The sequence below is a fragment of the Nicotiana tomentosiformis genome, chromosome 1, assembly GCF_000390325.3.
Source record: "Nicotiana tomentosiformis chromosome 1, ASM39032v3, whole genome shotgun sequence".
NCBI lineage: Eukaryota > Viridiplantae > Streptophyta > Magnoliopsida > Solanales > Solanaceae > Nicotiana > Nicotiana tomentosiformis.
Window position 1 is genome coordinate 112,273,058 of NC_090812.1, and position 22,117 is coordinate 112,295,174.

General features: G+C 35.8%; 1 protein-coding gene across 1 annotated transcript; it reads left to right on the forward strand.

Moving 5' to 3' along the window:
* The first annotated feature begins 661 nt into the window (after nt 1-661).
* Nucleotides 662-20,999, forward strand: LOC104108919 (myosin-6-like). Its single transcript, XM_009618071.4, has 39 exons — nt 662-1,100; nt 1,938-2,066; nt 2,239-2,382; nt 2,473-2,618; nt 2,699-2,858; nt 2,988-3,046; nt 3,160-3,319; nt 4,039-4,188; nt 4,279-4,415; nt 4,529-4,675; nt 4,805-4,906; nt 5,285-5,342; nt 5,424-5,525; nt 6,143-6,180; nt 6,493-6,619; nt 6,724-6,894; nt 7,000-7,131; nt 7,220-7,329; nt 7,402-7,462; nt 8,311-8,488; nt 8,581-8,786; nt 9,078-9,197; nt 10,244-10,342; nt 10,967-11,179; nt 11,288-11,427; nt 11,566-11,677; nt 11,770-11,814; nt 11,903-11,983; nt 12,077-12,247; nt 13,482-13,637; nt 13,784-13,975; nt 16,493-16,618; nt 16,735-16,805; nt 16,887-16,986; nt 17,084-17,140; nt 17,504-17,560; nt 17,763-17,843; nt 17,949-18,031; nt 20,494-20,999. The coding sequence occupies exons 1-39, from the start codon at nt 1,098-1,100 to the stop codon at nt 20,606-20,608; spliced, it is 4,539 nt and encodes a 1,512-aa protein (XP_009616366.1). The 5' UTR covers nt 662-1,097; the 3' UTR covers nt 20,609-20,999.
* The last annotated feature ends 1,118 nt before the right edge of the window (nt 21,000-22,117 follow it).

Genomic DNA, 22,117 nt, shown 5'->3' on the forward strand with positions numbered 1-22,117 from the left:
TTATACTTCTTAGGTGAATCTACTTTTTAAGGTTTTCTTTCGCAATAAAAAAATAACTTTTACTATTACTCAAAAATATTTACTCTTTTCCTCAAAAAATAAGTCAAATACCTCAGCTCTTCAAAATATAATATATTTTGAAAAAGAAAAATAAAACTTTTAGTATCCTGAAAATTTGGGTAAACAAATAGAAAAAGAAAGGAAAAAGAAAAGACACTGTTGACCAATTGATTAGAGTTGGTATATAGGTTTCCCTTTTTTGCTTTCACCTACCTGTGGGCTGTGGGTAATAAGTTGACCAGAAGTCCTACTGTGGCAAACAACTTAACTACTACTCCCCTAAACTGACTGTTGCTTTATTACCTAGTGGAATCCATTTTTACCCTAATTTGACAAAACATAAATTGACAACATTACACGATGTCGTATAACCTAATCAAACGCTATATCCTCGGTACATTACCGCCGCGCCGTTTTAAACGGTAGGGACCACGGACAATATTTTGTCCGCGTTTCTGACCTGTTCGATTTTGGTACTCGCTGTAATAACGCAAATCTAGGAGGGTAGACTTGGTATTCAGTTCATTTAACAGATATTCTTATTACTCTCTTTAATTACAATTAAGTCATTAAAATACTTACTTATTAATATAACTTAGTCCAAACCCCAAACAACGTGGGTTTGTGAAAGAAGCAAGAAAAAGAAAAGAAAAGAAAAGAAGACGAAAAACCAAAAAACTCAAAACAAAGCCTCAATTCTTTGCTCTTCAGTTAGAGCATTTTCTTGAAATCTTTAAACCTCTCCGATTTTTCTTTAATTTTCCACGAAAAATCGGACTGGTTATTGGTACAGAATAAAGGTTTTTTTTTCCAGTTCATTTGCTCACTAGATCTTGATTTGAAAAAGTTGAAACAAATTTGAGTCAAGTTGAAGTCAGAGTGCAATAGAAGAAAAGTGGAGTCTTGCTTTATACTTATCATTTTGAGGAGAAAATCAGATTTGGGTTTATTCAGTCACTGGTTTCTTGATCTGTTTGAATTCAGAAGCTGATTTTGAATTACCCAACAATCTGATCTGATTGGACTCATTTAAAAATATGGTATTAGATTATTTCTTCTTCTGTTGTTATTGCAGTACAGCATTGTTTGATTTGCAATTCTTGATATATTGTTTGTTTTGAACAGATTATTTGATTTAAAGGATATTCCTCATTCTTAGTAGATTGTGTGATTGCTATTTTATGCCATTGGGTTAATTTGGTCATTTTCACTAAGACTTGTTTATGCCATTTTATTTTGCTAATTAAGTACTGTAAAAACTTCAGCTTTGGTTGAGAAAAATCATATATTGCTACAAGTCTATTGATGTTGAAGGGACTATGTTGTTTTCTTTTAATTTGTATCGTTTTCTTTTAGGTGGAATTATTAATTTTAGGTCAAGTTGGTCATGGTGATTAGACTTATTTATGCCTTTTTCTATTGCTGACTAAGTACTGTCAAAGCTTCTGCTTTGGTTAGGAAATTCTTAAGACTCTACGAGTTTAGTAAAGCTGAAGTACTATGTTAGTGTTTTTTTTTCTTCTCCAATTTGTGTAGTTTATTGACTTGTTGTTTTAGCGGGTTGGAGGTGGGATCATGGTTGATGTTTAATTTCTGCTACTGTCATGCTTTTCAAAGTAAAGTTGGTAAATTAAGTTAGTTTTCGTGGTGCACTCTAATGTATTTCTGCAACTTTTTAGTGGTCAACGAGAGTGAGTAGTGAGCTGAGTTGCAGCATAATAAAATGATAAACAAATCATGACCTTTATGTGGCAGCCTCAATCTGAGTTGTATTCAGTTTGCTTATAAGTTTTAGGCAGAATAAAAGAGTATAAACCATTGATATGGGCTCTAATACATATTTCTGAATGGGCAACCCCACATTGTTGTATTTGCAGGCTGCTTCTGTTAGTTTACCGGTTGGTTCTCTTGTTTGGGTGGAGGATCCTGATGTAGCCTGGATAGATGGGGAAGTTTTGGAGCTTAATGGTTCAGACATAAAGGTTCTCTGCACTTCTGGTAAAACGGTAAGTGAGCACATGGCATCTTATTGTAGGAAAGAAGTAAATGATGAGCAGGTTCATCCAACGAATAGGACATTGAGTTGTATCTTGCGTACTCTTTCTAACACATTGGTAATCAAGCAGAGTTCTGGAATATGACGAACCTCGTTCATTTACTTGCTGAAATATATGGCAGGTTGTTGTTAAGTTTTCTAATGTCTACGCCAAAGATGCTGAAGCTCCGCCATCTGGTGTCGATGATATGACGAAGCTGGCTTATTTGCATGAACCAGGAGTCCTGCATAATTTAAAGGCTAGATATGATATTAATGAAATATATGTGAGTTTCTTGTCATTTTATAAGATCTCTCCTTTTAGTGTTCCGGTGTAATTGTCTTTAATGAAGTAATCTAATAAATGATGATTTCAGACATATACAGGGAATATATTAATCGCTGTCAATCCTTTTAGAAGGCTACCTCACTTATATGATACACATATGATGGCCCAATATAAAGGTGCAGCTTTTGGGGAGCTAAGTCCACACCCTTATGCTGTTGCAGATGCGGCATACAGGTCTGTGCTTCTCTGTTTTTTATGAACCAATCAGTCTATTTTGAAATTGTCATTAAAAAATATATTTACTGTGGATGCAGACTTATGATCAATGAAGGAGTAAGTCAGTCAATATTGGTTAGTGGGGAGAGTGGCGCTGGTAAAACAGAAAGCACCAAGCAACTCATGCGCTATCTTGCTTACATGGGCGGGAGAGCTGCAGCTGAAGGTAGTAGATCAGTCGAGCAGCAAGTTCTGGAGGTAATAAATCTTACACTGTTGTACCTAGAGCGTGGACAATTGATTGTCGATATTTGTTGTTTTTGAAGCATCTGTTGCCATTGAATCTTAATCTAATCTTCGCGGTGGCTGCATTTTTGCATATTGCAGTCTAATCCTGTTCTGGAAGCATTTGGTAATGCGAAAACTGTCAGAAACAATAACTCAAGGTTGGAAAGATTTTTTCAGTTTGTTAAGTGATCAGAGGACACAAGTGTATAGTAACCTCTGGTTGGATTGTTTTTTGGAAATAATTGCCGCATGGTTGTAATTTCGATTGCAGTCGTTTTGGTAAGTTTGTGGAGATCCAGTTTGACCAGAAGGGAAGGATTTCAGGAGCTGCTGTCAGAACGTATTTACTTGAAAGATCTCGTGTTTGCCAGGTGTCTGATCCTGAGAGAAATTATCATTGCTTCTACATGATTTGTGCTGCACCCCCAGAGGTAATGCAATCACTATTTACTTCATTAGATGGATTTCTAGGAAAAATAAGCATTCCGAACACGCAGTATTTTATATTGTTACCTGCTTGAATATTCAGTTCCCTCTTATGTTTTGTTGGAAAATTCAACCAACTTTTTCATTCGCTGTTGCACTCTCCCTTTTACAGGCCACCTATACTGTTTTTCCTAATGGCACCTGATTTAACATTGTAAATTGTTCTCTGCTCTGAAAGCTTATTATATTATTGGCTGATTTTATATTTTGTGATTGGCTTCAGAAGTTCAATAATAGTCCAATGTGGGTTATTCCATTGAACACCAAATCTTCTTTAGAGTGTAAGTATTGAAGGGTAAAAGATGTGTAATCTACACAACTTACAATTTTTTTCTTGATAGGTAACCCGACAGCTTCAATATTTGTTATTTGTGCCCCTCATGACTCATGAATATGCTTTGCCCCTTACAGTAGAAAAATAGTACCATACTTTAGTTTGAGTAGCTGATATAGGGAAAACATCTTTGCATTTCTACAATTCATTTATAAAAAGTTTAATTCAATACTCTGTTTTAGTAACATAATTAGTACAGGTTCTGCAATGTCTTTGCCTGTATGCTTAACTCCTTGTCCTTCTCTCTTTGATATCTTAGTTCATATCGAGGAATAATCTTTCATATGAACATGTTTACCAAACTTCTTATTTTATTTTCTCCACTTTCAGGACATTAAAAGGTTCAAATTGGACAATCCCAGGACATTTCATTACCTCAATCAGACAAATTGTTTTCAGCTAGATGAGATTGATGATTCCAAAGAGTACTTGGCTACAAGAAGGGCAATGGATGTTGTTGGCATAAGCTCTGAAGAGCAGGTATCTTTGGGAAATTACTAGTGACAGTAAAATATGCTTAAATCTAGATTTTCCTTATACTTTCTTGGTTACCTTGTGCATTCTTCCCAGGATGCAATATTTCGAGTAGTGGCAGCAATTCTCCATCTTGGGAACATTGAATTTGCAAAGGGGAAGGAGATAGACTCGTCTGTGCCCAAAGATGAGAAATCTTGGTTTCATCTGAGAACTGCTGCTGAGCTATTCATGTAAGTGGTATATTATGAACATTGAATCAATGCATACTATTCTCTTTTACTGGTTTGAAGCATTTCTTTTATATATATATATAGTAGCCACTAAACTTATATTTTACTCATAGGTGTGACGTAAAGGCTCTAGAGGATTCCCTTTGCAAACGCGTTATTGTAACTCGTGACGAAACCATCACCAAATGGCTGGATCCAGAAGCTGCACTTACCAGTAGAGACGCTCTTGCAAAAGTTGTGTACTCAAGATTGTTTGACTGGTAAGATTTAGTTTTGTGTCTGGACAGGAATTACGTGACAGGTTCAGTTATCTTATTTGTTTGTAGTATTCTTTACTTACTACAATTTTTTTTTCCAGTTTATTCATACCCTTCAACCTTTGTTTGCAGGCTGGTTGATACGATTAATAGTTCAATTGGTCAAGATCCCAATTCTAAATCTTTGATTGGCGTGCTGGATATCTATGGATTTGAGAGTTTCAAGACTAACAGGTGCTTTACACAGCCTTTTGGTTGGATTGTACGTGAGTTGTCTCTTGGAGTGAACTATTAAAGAATTCCCTTGACATCTCCACGAGCAATCAAGTGGCATGATACTTCACATTGTGTCAAGGGTCGCATTTATTTTATTGAAATTATATTGTATTTATCTGATCACTTTCATCGATCACATTTAACGTGAACTTAAGATCTCGTTGTTAGTTGTTAGTTAACTGTTCTCGATTTCTTTATCCGTGGAAGCTTAAGGACACACACTTTAGTATCTTGTTACATTTTGGTAATTCCAGTGTGTCTGAAATTTTTTTGCATCTCAAAGCTGAGTAGTTTTGGATATCCTTTTGTATAATGCATCATTTTTGTGGTCTGCAGCTTTGAACAGTTCTGTATCAATTTAACAAATGAGAAGCTTCAGCAGCACTTCAATCAGGTTCTGGCTGTCTCCTTATCTTTTTCGCACTAATTTTTTGTCCTGTGCACAGCTTTATGAAACCTACCAATGTTTTTGCAGCATGTTTTCAAAATGGAACAAGAAGAGTATACAAAAGAAGAAATTAACTGGAGCTACATTGAGTTCATTGATAATCAAGATATACTTGATCTGATAGAAAAGGTTTGTGCTGAGTTTTTGGATGCATAAGGTTTTACAATTCTTTACTTGCAAATGTCCCAGAATATATTTCTAGTCAGTTGAGTCAGTAAAGGAAAAGTTGCTGCTTTCCTCTATGTAAAATCTCTGCAGTTCTTTTGGCAGTCACTTGCCTTTCATTAGGGATATGTTATTTTCTTTGCAAACGTTTGTCGGATTTACTGATGCAGTGTTTTTCAGACTCGTTTTGCTAACATGTTGTGATCGTAGAACCTTTTGGGTTAAGGGTTTCCTTATTGCAGGTTTAGGGTTTAATAGCTTCAGAGATGATTTTTCCATTGATATGCAATAATAACAGGTAGCAAAAAGGCTTATGCAGAGAATATAAAAATCTACAGAGATGTTCTAGTAGTAGAAGACCAAAAATCATGTTATTTACGTCGGCTAATCTAATGAGCTAACTGGCTAACATCTTCTATTTTCTTCCTTATCAAAGATCTGCTTAATAATAGAACATAGATAACTTCGTTTGCCCTTCATTTTCTCATTCAGTTTATTTTTTTTCTTATTTGCATTTGACTAGCACTTAATTACTTCCTCTTTCCTTATTTTGGTGACATCTTAATTTTTCCATTGCTCAGAAACCAGGTGGTATTATAGCACTTCTTGATGAAGCTTGGTAAGTAACTTGCTGAAGTTTTTCTTGTAGCCCTATCATTTTTGTTTTTGATAAAGTAATAAATTTTGTTAATGAAGGGCGAAACACACCTGTATACAAGTAATATACCAAAAAGTAGAAAACCTTACAAAAGATGTGGTTTTCTATGAACAACACCCAATCTTTTATACATATAGGAAGCTTGTGGGTGCACAAAAAATAACTGTAGCCTTATCATCCATTCTCACTTACAATTGTCACACTTATATGCGCTACTCATGCTCATGTTTGGTTGCTTAGGATGCTCACAATGTTTTCTTTTCGTGTTTGTAGCATGTTTCCTAGATCTACTCATGACACGTTTGCTCAAAAGCTCTATCAAACTTTCAAAAACCATAAGCGATTTTGCAAGCCCAAGTTGGCTCGTTCTGACTTCACTATATGCCATTATGCTGGTGATGTAAGTTTTTTGATTCTTTTGATATATATACCATTTCTAATATCTTGTTTAGAATTGTTAATTAACACACGACATGGATACTATATGCATGTTATTTTCTCCAGGTCACGTATCAAACTGAGTTGTTTCTGGAGAAAAACAAAGATTATGTTATTGCTGAGCACCAGGCGCTCCTGAGTGCTTCAACGTGTTCCTTTGTATCTGGGTTGTTTCCAACATCAAATGAGGAATCCTCAAAACAATCAAAATTCTCTTCAATTGGCACAAGGTTTAAGGCACGTAAATTGCACTTTCTTTTTTCTCATTTTTGCTCTTCCCTCTTATCTTTGCTATGGCTGGGAGCACGTTGAACCATGATTTGTTTCGTTCTATTTTTGCAGCAACAACTGCAATCTTTGCTTGAAACATTAAGTGCAACAGAACCCCACTATATTCGATGTGTGAAGCCTAATAATCTGCTAAAGCCGGCTATCTTTGAGAATCACAATGTTCTGCAGCAGCTGCGCTGTGGGGTAAGCAAGTATTGCATTTTCTTGTTGTTAGTGCCTGTGTGAGTTGGATTTGCACTCACTCTAATTCTAATTCTAATTCTAATTCTAGGGAGTGATGGAAGCAATTAGAATAAGCATGGCTGGATATCCTACACGGAAACCATTCTATGAGTTTCTGGATCGCTTTGGCATCCTTTCGCCTGAAGTTTTAGATGGAAGGTATGTTATTACTTTTTGTAATTCAAATTGTTAACAGATTCTTATTTTATATGTTTGAACAATTCATGACAGTACGGACGAGGTCGCTGCATGCAAAAAGCTCTTGGAGAAAGTTGGACTTGAAGGCTACCAGGTAATTTTTTGAAATTACTTTATTGGGATATGAAATACTGTCAAACTTTTGCATGTACTTCTCTATCTTTTGTATTATTTCAGAATGTCACAAAAATCATTTGAATTTACTGTAAATATGTGTTAACTTTCTGAACGTAGCTGTTTACTTGTACACATGTAACCATTTATTCACTAAGATATATCAAGTGAGTTGTGTCCCATTTTGTATTGTTATGCTTAATTGCCATATTTAAAAGAAAGTATAATACAAATGTTTGGAAGATCATAAGTTGATTGCTTTTACCTTTGTGGCTTGTCTTCCATCTCTTCTATGTCATTATCTTATTCTTCCTATCATTGCCCTATTACTAGTTGGGTAATAGCTTTTGACAAATTATTTCATATATGGTCTTCTTTCTTGTCTCTTTTGTTGGTTGACTCCTCATGGATGTGCTTTGAACTTGTTTAGATTTGCAAATTTCTTGTTTTGACCTAATGATTGAAAACTAAATAGGCAAATAAATAATAATAAGAAAATCTTTGTTTGACCTCTTTCTGGATTTGGCTGATCTCAAGTGGGCTCCTGAATTTAGTCCATTTTCCTCTTCTTGACCATTGAGTGCTAAAATGCACTTTTTGAGTTTTTCTTCTCCTAGTGTATACTGTTTTTTCTGCTCAAGATGCTGCACACTTCAGTTGCAAGTTTAATATGCTGTATTTATTGTCTTCACAGAGTTTTTTTTGTTCTTTTTATTAGCACAATTTAATATGGTTTGAATATAAAATCTTCGTCCTAGTTTCGTTTGTGAGACATCTGCCACGTCTAGGCTTTGAAAGCCATTCATTGGTCCTTATTTGGTTTTGTAGATTGGTAAAACGAAGGTGTTTCTAAGAGCTGGTCAAATGGCGGAGCTGGATGGTCGAAGGACAGAGGTGCTCGGGAGATCTGCCAGCATTATCCAGAGAAAAGTTCGTTCTTACATGGCTCGGAGAAGTTTTACGTTGTTACGTCGGTCAACAATACAGATTCAATCTCTGTGCCGAGGTAATTAATTTGCTGCATGCACGGGTTCGTACTTTAGGATGCACATTAAGAATCATGTCAGTCATTTGATTGTTTCCATTTGGTTATTGTAGGGGAACTTGCTCGACGTGTATATGAGAGCTTGCGGAGGGAAGCAGCTTCTCTTAGAATCCAGACAAATGTGCGCATGCATCTTTCTAGGAAGGCTTACAAAGAGTTGTGGTCCTCAGCTGTTTCAATTCAGACAGGACTGCGGGGGATGGCTGCACGCGATGAGCTTCGATTCAGAAGGCAGAACAAAGCAGCAATTATTATTCAGGTAACCTTTCAATATCTGAAGGATAAATCTGTCTCTTTCTTTCTTGTTTCAGGAGAACGGTAAACTTAGGCTAAGGTTATGGATAAGCGGGGTTCAATTTCATGACCTTCAGGTTTATGGTAGGACTGTAAATGGTTGAACCAAACCTTGGGGCTAAATGAAGGATAATCATTTTAAAATTTGAGATAGATTACTTTAATAGATGTAGTCTATTCGCAACAGTTTTCCAACTGAATAACATATCTCAAAAGCTACTGCTGAATTTTGTGAACCCTCACACTATATGTCCAGAGCCATTGTCGCAAGTTCTTGGCGTGTTCGAAATTTAAGAAGCTCAAGAAAGCTGCAATTACCACTCAATGTGCTTGGAGAGGTAGAGTTGCTCGTAAGGAACTGAAGAAACTGAAGATGGTAATTTCTCATTCTGCATCTCTTTATCATCTTTGTTGGACAAATTTTTCACTCTCTAAAGCTGTCTTATTTTGGTTATATATGCTGCCTGAAAATTGTCAGATACTCAGATATAATATTACTGTATGCTTGAACCCTGTAGAAATTGATCGTGAATGGTTCTTGTGCTGACATCAAATTCTTTAATTGAAAAGTTACTTTCATGATTTTGGCCAAGGAAGTGGGAGTGACTGCTTTAAGGGAATCAGTGTTCAATTCTTAAAATAAATTATTTAAAAGGTCCCAAGGGGGTGACTTAATAAGACAAAAGAAAAAGACCCCCAAAGGGGTGGCATAGCGATTGAATATTGGGGTAACAACCTTGGGAACCAGGTTCAAATTCAAACAGTGGCGACACTTGGTGAATTCCTCCGATATGCCTAAGTCTTGGTAGGCAAAGTTACTCTGTATCTGTGTTGGTGGGAGGTAGCAGGTACTCGGTGGATTCGTCGAGGTGCATGCAAGCTGGACCAAACACCACCGCTATAAAAGAAGTTATTTAAGATGGTTCTCTACCTCTATGAACTTGCAATCCATAGTACTGAATCAAAGACTACAAATAAGGCTCATATTAAGAATTAAGGCCTTATTTTAGCAACCACTTGGAGTCTTGGACTGTAAAATTCAATATACGTAGCTTCAAGTTGCATATTGTTTTTCCCTACTGCTGGGTTGACATCTAGGTTCCTGTTCAACAAAAGCGTAATACATCATTTAAATCAGTACTTTATACATCTGTACGAATTGATTTTATTCCATATTCCAGTGATAGTACTTCAACAACTAGTTGTTATCTATAGATGATTCCTTTTTTTTTTTTTAAATTTTTGATTGGTGTTAAACATAGTCATATTGAAAGTCAACCATACATATTCTCCGCGCATCGTGCACTTCAACTGAAAATAGTTAAAGATACGAATATGCTTGCTAATAATATGACTCTTGTTCGGTTGATACATTCAATTTATCCTTTGACCTGAGTTCTATTCTTACTTATCCCTATTCAGGCTGCACGGGAGACTGGGGCTCTGCAAGCTGCAAAGAATAAATTAGAGAAGCAAGTTGAAGAATTAACTTGGAGATTGCAGCTGGAGAAACGCATGAGGGTCAGTAGATAAAATTCTATAGATAATTGTTCAGCCACATTTTGGTACTTGTTTTTTCATGACACAATATCCTTGATCAATGCATTCTCTAAAGCAAGTCCCAGAACAATCTTCTTTAATCTTCGTAGGTGCCTTTATTGATCCATTAAAAACCGGGGAAGAAAATACCAAAAATTGCCTTAAAAAGTAATACCAAATATTTCCTGTTAATCAGGTTAAGGATTTTGTGGGTAGTGTTTAGAACTAGAATAGATACACGCAGCTCTATAATTGTATTTGGTGAAGCTAATACTAAAGCACAAGAATATAGGAACTCGGTGTAAGTAATGCACTGCTTCAGCTCCTTGAGAGATTTGGGTCACTTTCTTGCTGTCTTTGTTTTATATCATTTGGAAACAGTAGTTTGTGGGTGATTGAATCACATCCAGTATCCCATTGGTTGAAAGCTACTTAGCTTGAAAAGGATGCATGTCAGCAAATGTGCCAAAAACTTTCAACTTTTGTGTATGCTGAATAGAAGTAATGCTAGTGAGAATATAAGCTTGTCCCATCTCCACCATTATATCGTTATGTGATCATTTTGTTTCTTCCTTACAGCTTATTATTCAAATTCCGTTTTTGTAGGCGGATCTTGAAGAAGCAAAAACACAAGAAAATGCAAAACTACAATCTGCTTTTCAGGAGCTGCAAGTTCAGTTCAAAGAAACCAAGGAAATGCTTGTCAAAGAACGTGAAAATGCAAAACGGGCAGCAGAGCAAATCCCTATTGTACAGGAAGTCCCCGTTATTGACCATGAATTGATGAACAAACTTAGCATTGAAAATGAGAACCTAAAGGTAGGTCAACCAAAACATTAAAGCCAGATGTCTATTGCTGCTTGCTACGTTTATTAACTGAAGCCACTTGGCATTCAAGTTCTGATAATTATTTTCTTTTAATATTAGAGTATGGTAAGTTCTCTAGAAAAGAAGATTGGTGAAACAGAAACAAAATATGAAGAAACAAATAAACTTAGTGAGGAGCGGTTGAAGCAAGCAATGGAGGCAGAGTCCAAGATCGTTCAGTTGAAGACTACTATGCAAAGGTTGAATGGATTTATTGGCATATGTTGCTTGAATTGAATTAATGTATAGAAGTTTTATTGTCGTACAAACACATGTATTGACATTTAGGTCTAGTGTTAACTTTCATTACTCATCACTGTTTTGTTTTTGGCTATTAGGCTTGAGGAGAAAGTTTTTGACATGGAATCTGAGAACCAGATTCTTCGGCAGCAGGCCCTGTTAACCCCTGCTAAGCGGGTTTCAGATCATTCACCTAGTCCGGCTTCCAAGGTACTTACCAGGGGAAAGTCGTCATTTTCATTCTTCTCTTTCCTTTTGACAAATACTGTTAACAAACTTGAGACAATGTTTTGTATTTTCAGATAGTTGAAAATGGACACCATCTCAATGATGAAAACCGGACTAATGTAAGACACTTTTGTAGTCATTAAGTTACGTCACTTGCAGGATGGTGTCAAACTCTTAATTACTGCTTACGAGGACTGATTTTTGCAGGATGCACCGAGTTTCACACCTTCTAAAAATTATGAAACCCCCGACAGCAAGTTGAGGAGACCTCCTATTGATCGACAGCATGTATGTGCTTCTCTGGATACTTTATATTATCTTTTTCTTAATTTCTGATATAGAAAGTTTTGTCAACTGGAGTCTTTGTTGACCTTGTTACAGGAGGATGTTGATGCACTCATTGACTGTGTGATGAAGGATGTGGGGTTCAGCCAAGGAAAGCCTGTTGCAGCTTTTACCATCTATAAATGCCTTCTCAATTGGAAATCCTTTGAAGCCGAGAGGACCAGTGTGTTTGATCGTTTGATTCAGATGATTGGTTCAGCCATTGAGGTATGTACATGTAGTTGCAGATTATATTTACATTGACATGGACATGTTTCATGGATATTGAGAAACTGAAGATTTGGACCAAGGAATCCGCTAACGTTGGACAATAGTTGCCTGAATGCAGTAAAAAGTGATTTCTTGGTTCTGGTCAGACCTGGAGATAAACATACATTTATTTAAGTAAAAATATTGGAGATGAATATACGTTATCTTAATATTGTTACAGAGAAAGCAATTTTGCAGTTGCTACCAGCATTGATTAGGAAAGGAAAAAAATCTGCACATAGCATTCCTATTTAAAGTTTAAACCATTGTGGAGGGAAGTCAATATGACCTTCATCATCTTATTTACCTGTAATGTATGCGCACGCAACAGTAACGTAACAGATTTTGGTGGAGTCAGTAGCTGTATCTCAACATTTCTCTTGAATAAGTTCATGAACTTCACCTTTTTAGCAGGATAACGAAGGTTTTTTTAATCATTCTTGTCTGGAATTGAGTTTTTCATTTTGAAAGTTATCTGGAGGTGTTACATTAGAGATGATCCTGGAAATCAGAGACCCGTAGACAGCAATAAAGGTTTGAAGGTTGGAAAAGAAGTTATAAATCATAGCATATTGAACTAGATGGGAACTGCATTTCAGCGGGAGAATTGCAGAAAGATTTAGCTGCAGCTTTTGAATAATATATTTTCGCCTAGTATATTTTAGTCAGCTGCTTATATTGTCTCGTCCAACCATCATCAACAACTGTAGGTCATTACAATTTAATGTGAAATACTTCTTGATTTAGGAATCTCTATGTTTTACTTAGCTGGAGAATTGTTTAATATTCTATATGGAAGTAGAAGTTTCCAGATTTTAAATTTATTAGACATTCAAACCCGATTCAAATTATGATTTGATATCTTTCTGTATGAAATAAACTTGATACACCACATTTAAGGATTAACTTGGTGTTTCGTTTTAGAGGCAACTTGAATCATTACCGAAACGTGGAAAATGAATATCAGTGTTCTAGTAACTTCAACATAACTTCCATCATTAGTAAAGTGTGGAATAGGAAACTTATCTGTCAGTTTCCGCTTTCTGCTGAATGGTATAAGTCTTCATCCATGAGACATGAGTACAGGGAAAACTGGAGTGCCGGCCTACTTTGTCAAAATTTTGAAGGTTGATGCTGCATTTAGAACCATTATGACAAACTTGAAGCATAACAAAGTATCTACTGATTGCAGAATCAAGAAAGCAACGACCACATGGCGTATTGGCTGTCAAATACCTCAACGTTGTTGTTCTTAATCCAAAAAAGTCTGAAATCAGGTGGCGCAGTTGGTGCAACTCCTACCCGCAAACCACAACCTCCGACATCTCTATTTGGGAGAATGACAATGGTATTGAAGCTCTTGAATTTTCCTCACCTCTTTCTTGTTTAAGCTTGATTCTAGTAATCTAGTCCTGTCAAGAGTAATAGAACTTAGCTTTAGTAGTTTGACTCTCATGTCTTTTCAAGCTGCTGATAGTGCTGTGTTGTTTTCAGGGATTTCGTTCGTCGCCTTCTGCAGTCAATCTTGCTGCAGCTGCAGCTGCATTGGTAGTGCGCCAAGTTGAAGCAAAATACCCTGCTCTGCTTTTCAAGCAGCAGCTTACAGCATATGTTGAAAAGATTTATGGAATTATTAGGGATAACTTGAAGAAGGAGTTGGGATCACTCCTTTCCTTATGCATCCAGGTTTGTTGAAAAATTCTCCCAGCAATTCACTAACTGCATTTGTAACAGCTTTCTGCTCTTCCTTATTGGCTTACCACTTCCGCGAGTTCAGGATGCTCTTAGAGGTTGATGCATAATTGCCAATCCTTTCCACTAAATTTTACTCTTATCTAAAGATTTTCAGTCAGTTTTCGTTCATAAGCAGATATCATGGCTCATAACAGTCATAATATTATGAGTCATGAGGTATTAGGTCAGAGTCTACAGAGGATATTCTCTGAATTTTTTTTGTTTTTAGGAGCTCGACATTCATGAAAGTTTTTTTTCCGTTTTTGTTTCCCTTGTCACTCAATATAGGGTTTTTCATTCTCCTGAGAAAAGGGGAACAGATTATAATGCCTATTTCCTTCTTTATCACATGTATTTCACGAAAAATTGATTATGTGTGATATATCAAGTCCTGTAAGCATTCAATTAATATTCTCTTTGAATTTGATCATGAGAAAACCTATATACTTGTGCTTTTAATACTTGATTATCTTGGACTTGAGAAATAGTTCATCTGAAAGGAGATGCATGTATTTATAACATTTTAGGTTATTTGGTACAACAATATTTATAACTCACCAAAGATAACGATAGCTGTAAGTTATAGTGTTAAATATTTTGTAAAGATAAAGGAATTGAACAAGCTGAGCAGACTTGCTTTTTTTCTTTGGTGATAAGGTAATGTTTGTGAGGTGTTGGAGCAGACTTGCTAACGTGTCAATGGTCCTTTAAGGCAAAACCATTTCTGCTTAGCAAATAATAAAGCTATAGGTTGCTATCAGTGCATAGGTATAGCTAGGGGTATGCAAGTTGCTGAAGGAGAGATGAATGTTGACATAAAATGATCTGTTACCACACCCACTTATGAGCTTAAGTTGCATTTGCAATGCCTGGGTTGGACTCAATGTTTCGCGGCCCTTAGCATCACTATGTGAGTCACTTCAGTGCGTGCTAAGATAAGCACTCATTTCTTCTAATGCGCACGAAACAGAGCTATCTCCCGCAGTGTTTAAAGCGATCGCTTCGTTGCTTTAAGCGAGAAGCGAATTGACAACTCGTCGCTTTTCTGAAGCTGAGGCGACTCGACCATCAAAAGCGATCGCTTCAACACCTGAAGCGTGACACAAAAGCGAGAAGCGAAAAAGCGATCGCTTCAGTCAAAAGGGGTCAATTTTTTTTTTTAAAAGATTGGGTCTTTTTTATATTATACAAAACATAGACCCCAAAGTGAAGACATTTCTTCTCTTCTTCTATTCCATCGAGCAACGCTTCTGCTGCTAGGGTTCTAGAAGTCCGTCCAGCCTCCAGGTAATTTCTTCTTCTTTCTTCTCCTTTTTCTTCTCCTTTTTTTCTCTTCTTTCTTACTCTTCCCGTCGACTGCTGCTAAGTGCTAGGGTAGGCAGCGGTCCTTTTTTTCCTTTTATTCTTCTTATTTAGCCTTTATTTATTAATTTTTGTGTGTATTTCAGTTTATAAACTTAATTATTATATTTTGAAATGTTGCTGCTTTGCTGATTTTAGTATATTAAACATAATTGTAAAAAAAATCCAATTTTTTTCCTTTTTATTTGAAATGTTACTGATTTCAGTTGTTAAATTTAATTTAATTAAGGTGTTGCTGATTTCAGTTATATATATGTATGTTATATTTTCAGTTTATTTCATTATGTTTGTCTCTTTGCAAGGTTTGACAAGAGTGGGTTGCTCTAGTGGTGAGCTCCCTCCACTTCCAACCAAGAGGTTGTGAGTTCGAGTCACCCCAAGAGCAAGGTGGGGAGTTCTTGGAGGGAGTGAGCCGAGGGTATATCGGAAACAGCCTCTCTACCCCAGGGTAGGGGTAAGGTCTGCGTACAAACTACCCTCCCCAGACCCCACTAGTGGGATTATACTGGGTTGTTATTGTTCTTTGCAAGGTTTACTTTATGTTCTTTAAGAATTGCGCTTCACTTCAATGAAGCATGTGCTTCGCTTCTGAAGCGAGGCGAGCCCCTGTCGCTTTTTTGCGCTTCTCGCTCTCAAAAACACTGATCTCCCGGGAACTCCTCTCCTAGTAATGAGCTACTGACCATCGATCCTACTGTGAGAAAGGAAAGCGCCATCCCTTCTTTCTCTCGCAATCAGGATAGCGGTGCAGTTGAACATTGAGTTGTGGAGGAACGAGTATCTAAGTTGCATACCTGAGTGAAGAACTGAAATTTTGTTGCCTAGAATGTACATATACATATCATTCTCGCTCTTTTGGAGAAGCTAGTTTTAGGCTAGTAGCTATTCTTTTCCATTTATATGTTAATAGGTAAAACACCGATAAGAAAAATTAAGTAAAAGATCTGCTTCTGCTCGTTTGTGGTTGTTTCTTGAGATTGTTCGAATTTAGCACTAGATTTTCCTATTCCCTTTAAGTTTTTAGTGTAGTTTTATAGTCAGAGTTGGACTAAAATTTTCAATTGAAGCCTTCCTTCTACATACTAATAGTAATATGTTGAAATTCAGGCACCAAGGACTTCCAAAGGAAGTTTGAGAAGTGGGCGATCCTTTGGCAAAGACTCTTCGACAAATCACTGGCAGCGGATTATTGAATGCCTCAACTCTCTTCTCTGTACATTGAAAGAAAATTTCGTATGGATTTCATAACATTTTTCTTTTACCAAATTTCCAAGAAAAGCTAATGCTTGCAGTTTATATATGTCTATGGATGCGAATTTTAAAACTAATTTTTGTTGTTTGTTTTTCAGGTGCCTCCAATTCTTGTTCAAAAGATATTTACTCAGACCTTCTCTTATATCAATGTACAACTTTTTAACAGGTGAGGGAATTTTGGTATTCTAAGTTTTTGTCTTTATTATATGTTGTCAAATACTTATTCAGCTAAATTTGCAATTTGCAGTCTTCTTCTCCGAAGGGAGTGTTGTACATTCAGTAATGGGGAGTATGTTAAAGCTGGTTTAGCTGAGCTAGAGCTGTGGTGCTGCCAAGCAAAAGAAGAGGTAAGTTCCGCATGTCTGTAATCTTACGCATTGCTAGTCATGGCTCAATATTATTGAAACAAATGGAACTCATTTCCTTTTTTTTCTTTACTTGCAGTATGCAGGTTCATCTTGGGATGAACTCAAACATATTAGACAAGCTGTTGGGTTCTTGGTATGTTAATTTCTTTCATTGTGGTTCGATGAAAGTTTCCAGCATGTAGGCATGGTTAATTCTGTAACAAAACTCCCCCGACATTTTTTATAGAATTGAATGTATAGTGGCGGACTTAGCTGTTGAAGTTTTCTCGAGGCGTTTTAGCTAATCACTAGTTCTTGTTGTTTCTTTTGGTATTGCAGCTGTCATGACTTGTTTGTTGCCAGATAATTATTGCTCATTTTTTCCTTTTTAGAATTTGTTCATGTCTACTTTTTTAGATGTAAATTGCAACTCAGAATTGATATCAATTTTCCGGTTTGTTTTTATGTATTGCAAGAACAACTGATAAAATTGCCTTTTCCTGTTACTTGTCCGCAGGTTATACATCAGAAGTATAGGATATCTTATGATGAGATCACCAATGACTTGTGTCCTGTAAGTGTCTCTTCCTCAAATCAGCATTAGCTCTGTAAATAGTCTCGTCTCACGAAATTCATATGTTGAAATAAGAGTTAAAATTGGATTTTTTCCTGTTGCCATTTTGCCATTTAGATCGAAAGAGTTCTTTGTCAAATTCTCCACTTGAGTTTAACACAAAATACCATATGTACTCTTTCTGAATTTCTTTCTTTTGCAGATTCTTAGTGTCCAGCAACTTTACAGAATCTGTACGCTCTATTGGGATGACAACTATAATACACGGAGTGTTTCCCCAGATGTAAGATATGATATAGTGATGAGTTTTTTCTTATTGAAGTCTACAGTGTGTTTTCGCACGAGCATAATTGAATGTTTTGAGAAATTCCCTTCTCCTTGACTACAGGTCATATCAAGCATGAGGGTGTTAATGACAGAGGACTCAAACAATGCCGAGAGCAACTCTTTTCTATTGGATGATAACTCAAGGTAAGCGATTGTCCTTTGTGTTGTGAATATTTTTCCTCTTTTGCCAACTACAAACCTTAAGTTTGTAGGGGGTCCTATGACCCCCTAAACTTGTGAGAAGTGAATTATTACCCCCTTATTTGCTGATGTGGCAAATAGGGTGTATTAACTCAATTTGAGGCGCGTGAGTGAAAAACAGCGCAAAAGAGTACCGCTTTATGGCCCGAATATACCATATTTTCTGGTCGAACACTATATTTTTCCATCAAAAGCGATATTTTCCGAACAAGAGTTGGGCAAATGTCATTCGTCTTTTTCCTCAGCTAGTGTCAGAGCCACTTCCAGTAAACGCTGCCTCCTTTTCTGTATAAAATTCGAACACCCAACCAGCTCAAATCTTATAGTATACCTGTCATCACAGCCAACTCAATCTGCAGAAAGCATCAAAATTTTCAAACAAAAACTTGATGAAATGATTTAGGTCCTTTGATAATGATAAAAGAGATAAAGGGTTAAGATGATTTAAATCTTTTGATAATAATAATAATAGGTGGTTAGATGATGAGGAGAAGATGGCAGGGAAAAAAAAAAGTAAAAAATGAAATAAAAATCACGTCTTGGAAAAAGAAAGAGGAAATATGATGGGGAAAAACGGGTGGCAGTGCGTGGAGTTACATTGCCCAACTTAAATCTGTTTTTTTGGTTTATTGGGGGTGGTAATAACCCTTATTCTCCAATAATTCGATGAAACTTTTTTCCTCGTTATCATCCCTATTTGAAAATTCTGCGGCTAGTGATATTATTTTGACAACCTGTTTCAATCGTTCAAATTCCGTGTAATTAAAAGCATGAGTATAATTATTTGCTCCCCTAACAAATAAATCGGTGTGTTACAGTGGTCGCCATTATATTTTCTCGACCACCATCACGTGTATGGCAAAAGTTTTCTTTCGTCTGTTGAAAAATTTATTAACTCATCCACTCATTTGACTTACAAATTGTGCTTTACACAGCTTTTCTAAACTTCTATTACTAAACTATCTGGGACTTTCTATTTTCTTCTTTAAACTTATCTTCTAATTGTCAAAGATAACTTTCTGTATTTGAAATTTGGCAGATTCACTTTATGTTAGTTTACTGATCCGTACTTGTCCTTGTACATAAGCAAGTTCTTGCATTTTCTTTTTCTGCTTATTATAAAATAGGATGTCTTTCAGCGCTTCTACATCCATCTGTCTTTTCTCTTTTTGACTAAGAATGTCAGTTCTTCTGTTTCTTTATCTTCCATATGATCCTCTAGTTTCTCTTTTTGTTCCTTGTATTATAATTATATTAAAATAAAAATATAAAAAAAAATTCAATGTTACTTAATATTTTTAAACTTCTTCCATGGGTTGAATAAGAAAGCATAGATTTCTGGCAATTTTTTCGCTAGGTATTGAGTTTGAGCAGATGTAGGTGTTTTTCCAATATTGGGTGTGTTTATTTTAATACGATGTGTGGGGATAAGATTAAATTTCAGTTCTTTCAGATATGGACGTAAAACTGTGCCAGAAATCATTACCTTACCTTGTAAAAGAAAAGGGAAAAAAACAACTATGCCAGAAATGAGAAGTCAAAGGGCGAAGTAGGGCAAAATATAGTAACAAGCTGGTTTCTTATCGTCCGTGCCTATATCACATAAAGTATCAAGTTATTATTAAGTTCTCTCTGGGTCCCTAGGAAAATGTATTCTCCTTTCAGTTAATTCAGATCTATAAATAAAGTTTAATTACCTTTAAAGAATGACATGTAAAAAAAGGGAAGATTCAGAAAGTTCATAGACTTTGTTAGTTGTCTTCTTTTGATTTTATAAGTTTAGGTCGGCTTATATAATAGTGATGCAATTTTTCATCAATTTCCTCCTTGCTTGTTGTATTCATTTTCTTAGACGTATTCTAACTGATACTAGAACAAATGTATCATAACTTTTTTGAGACTTTCTCTAGCTCCTTATTGGAGGGAATTTGCTCAAATTTATATTGATGTTTTTGCAAGGGATAAATTGAAAAAAGGAATTATTTGTAAATCTTTTTCTTTGACCTTTTATTCTAACAGGGACATGTTTGATAAAATCTCAATACTGAAATATGAAGGCTAAATTTTGTACCAATAAATATGAGTTAAATCAATTTTAAGTACCAACAAGTTACTGAGTGCAAAATTTTGTTGTATTCTTGTATCAATAGAAGTAAAAATGATTGGCTTTTTGATATCTAATAGACTGCTCTTTTTAAAAATATATCGATACAATTGCCAGATGACCATTTTTAGATTTAGTGACAAGTTCTTTTCCTTAAGAACAGTGTGTAGTTTCTAATGACTATATTCCTTGTGTTCTAAGTGTTGGATTGGACATGATATAGACAACTTAAGACCTCAAGTGCAACAATGTGAAGTAGGTGAAAACATTAGCTATAACAAATACATGTCTTTGAATGCAGCATCCCATTCTCCATTGACGAAGTTTCAGAATCGCTTCAAGTGAAGGATTTTGCAGATGTTAAAGCTGCAACACAACTTCTCGAGAATCCAGCCTTCCAATTTTTACACGAGTGAGGCCTAGGAACCTCGAGGGTTTCGTGCATTTTCGTTACAGATTTGTATGTCCTAGATGGTGGATATATTCAATTTGTTGTATATTCATTCTTTTTCCCTTTTCAATTTTTTTTTTACCCAATATAGAATATTTTTTGTTTGTTTGTTTATAATTGTAAAATTTCAATAGCATAAAGGTTCAGTCAGCAAGTAGTGGGAGTTTTGTATTCGTTTTGGTGCAAAGAGCAGCAGCATTCTTTTATTAGGAAAAAATAGGGGGCAAAGTATGTTGGTAATAGTGATGGGTGTAAAAGTCTTGTATTCTGTCCAAATTTCATATATGTAATGAAACAGAAACATACATTGAACTCATCTATTGTCTTATGAAAATCATATCAAAGTTGATTTTGTACATTGCGTTGCAATTTTATTTGTAAGGATGTTATTCTCTGGTTATTATGACTCATTTCTCAGCCTTGCTAGTTAAGTAGATTATATGTTTTGTATCATTGCTCAACATATACTACTAAAAAATTAAGGTAACTACCTAGGGTTTTGCAATGTGATGGATGAGATCCTTCCGTCCTTAATTAAAGGTCTCGAGTTAGAGCTCTAAGAATGATAAAAAATTCTAGTGCGAATTGCTTCCACTTTACGGTTTAGTACAATGTGGTACCGACACCGAATAGAAAACAAAAAAAAGGTAGACCACGCATAGTCATTGGGTGGAAGGGACAAGGTTTTAGTTGAAATTGCAATATAATTTAATGAAAAAATTGACGTATATCTGAAAATCAAGAAAGTACACAACATTTTGTAGACTTGGCGTTTTGGTACCCCATGAGTATGTGCCACATGCTTTTATTAAAACTAACCACACTCCTCCATCGGGGTTTTGGGACCTTAATATTAATTTGCTACACTTACTGGACCACCTTCCTAGTTTTTCAACCCACAATTCAAGAAAACAACGTAGAAATTATAAAGATAATCGAGTTCAAAACTTAAGCTGTTCTTGTCTCAATGCTAATTAAATTCTGTTAAAACCCTACTCTAGATAAAAGTATTTGATTGCAAAGAGTAAGTTAACATGGCTAATTTTGAACTAGGACCTAACTCGATCTACAAATTAATGGAGAGTACCATCTTTTCTGTCAAGCGGTAAGAAGATATATATGGTAAATTGACATTCTTCTAGTCAAAGATATAAGTAGTACGTTGTCGACAGTTCAATGTGCTCAAACTAAGCCAATCTCTAGTCAACGGATATAGTAGGCATTGAGAAATGAAAAAGAGTTGGATAAGTTATACATTTTCCCGATCAGTTAAGAATAATTAAAAATATATATTTCGCTCTCTCTATATATATATTGTGTAGTCTGGCTCAAAGAATTAGAGGTAGGAAGATGGAGTTGTAAGGAACTGAAAAGGACAAATTGTGAATTTCATTTCACCTGACTGAGTTATCCAAACACCCTGTAATTGGTCCATTTCACCATTTCTTCTTTGCACTTGTGTCACTTAAAGATT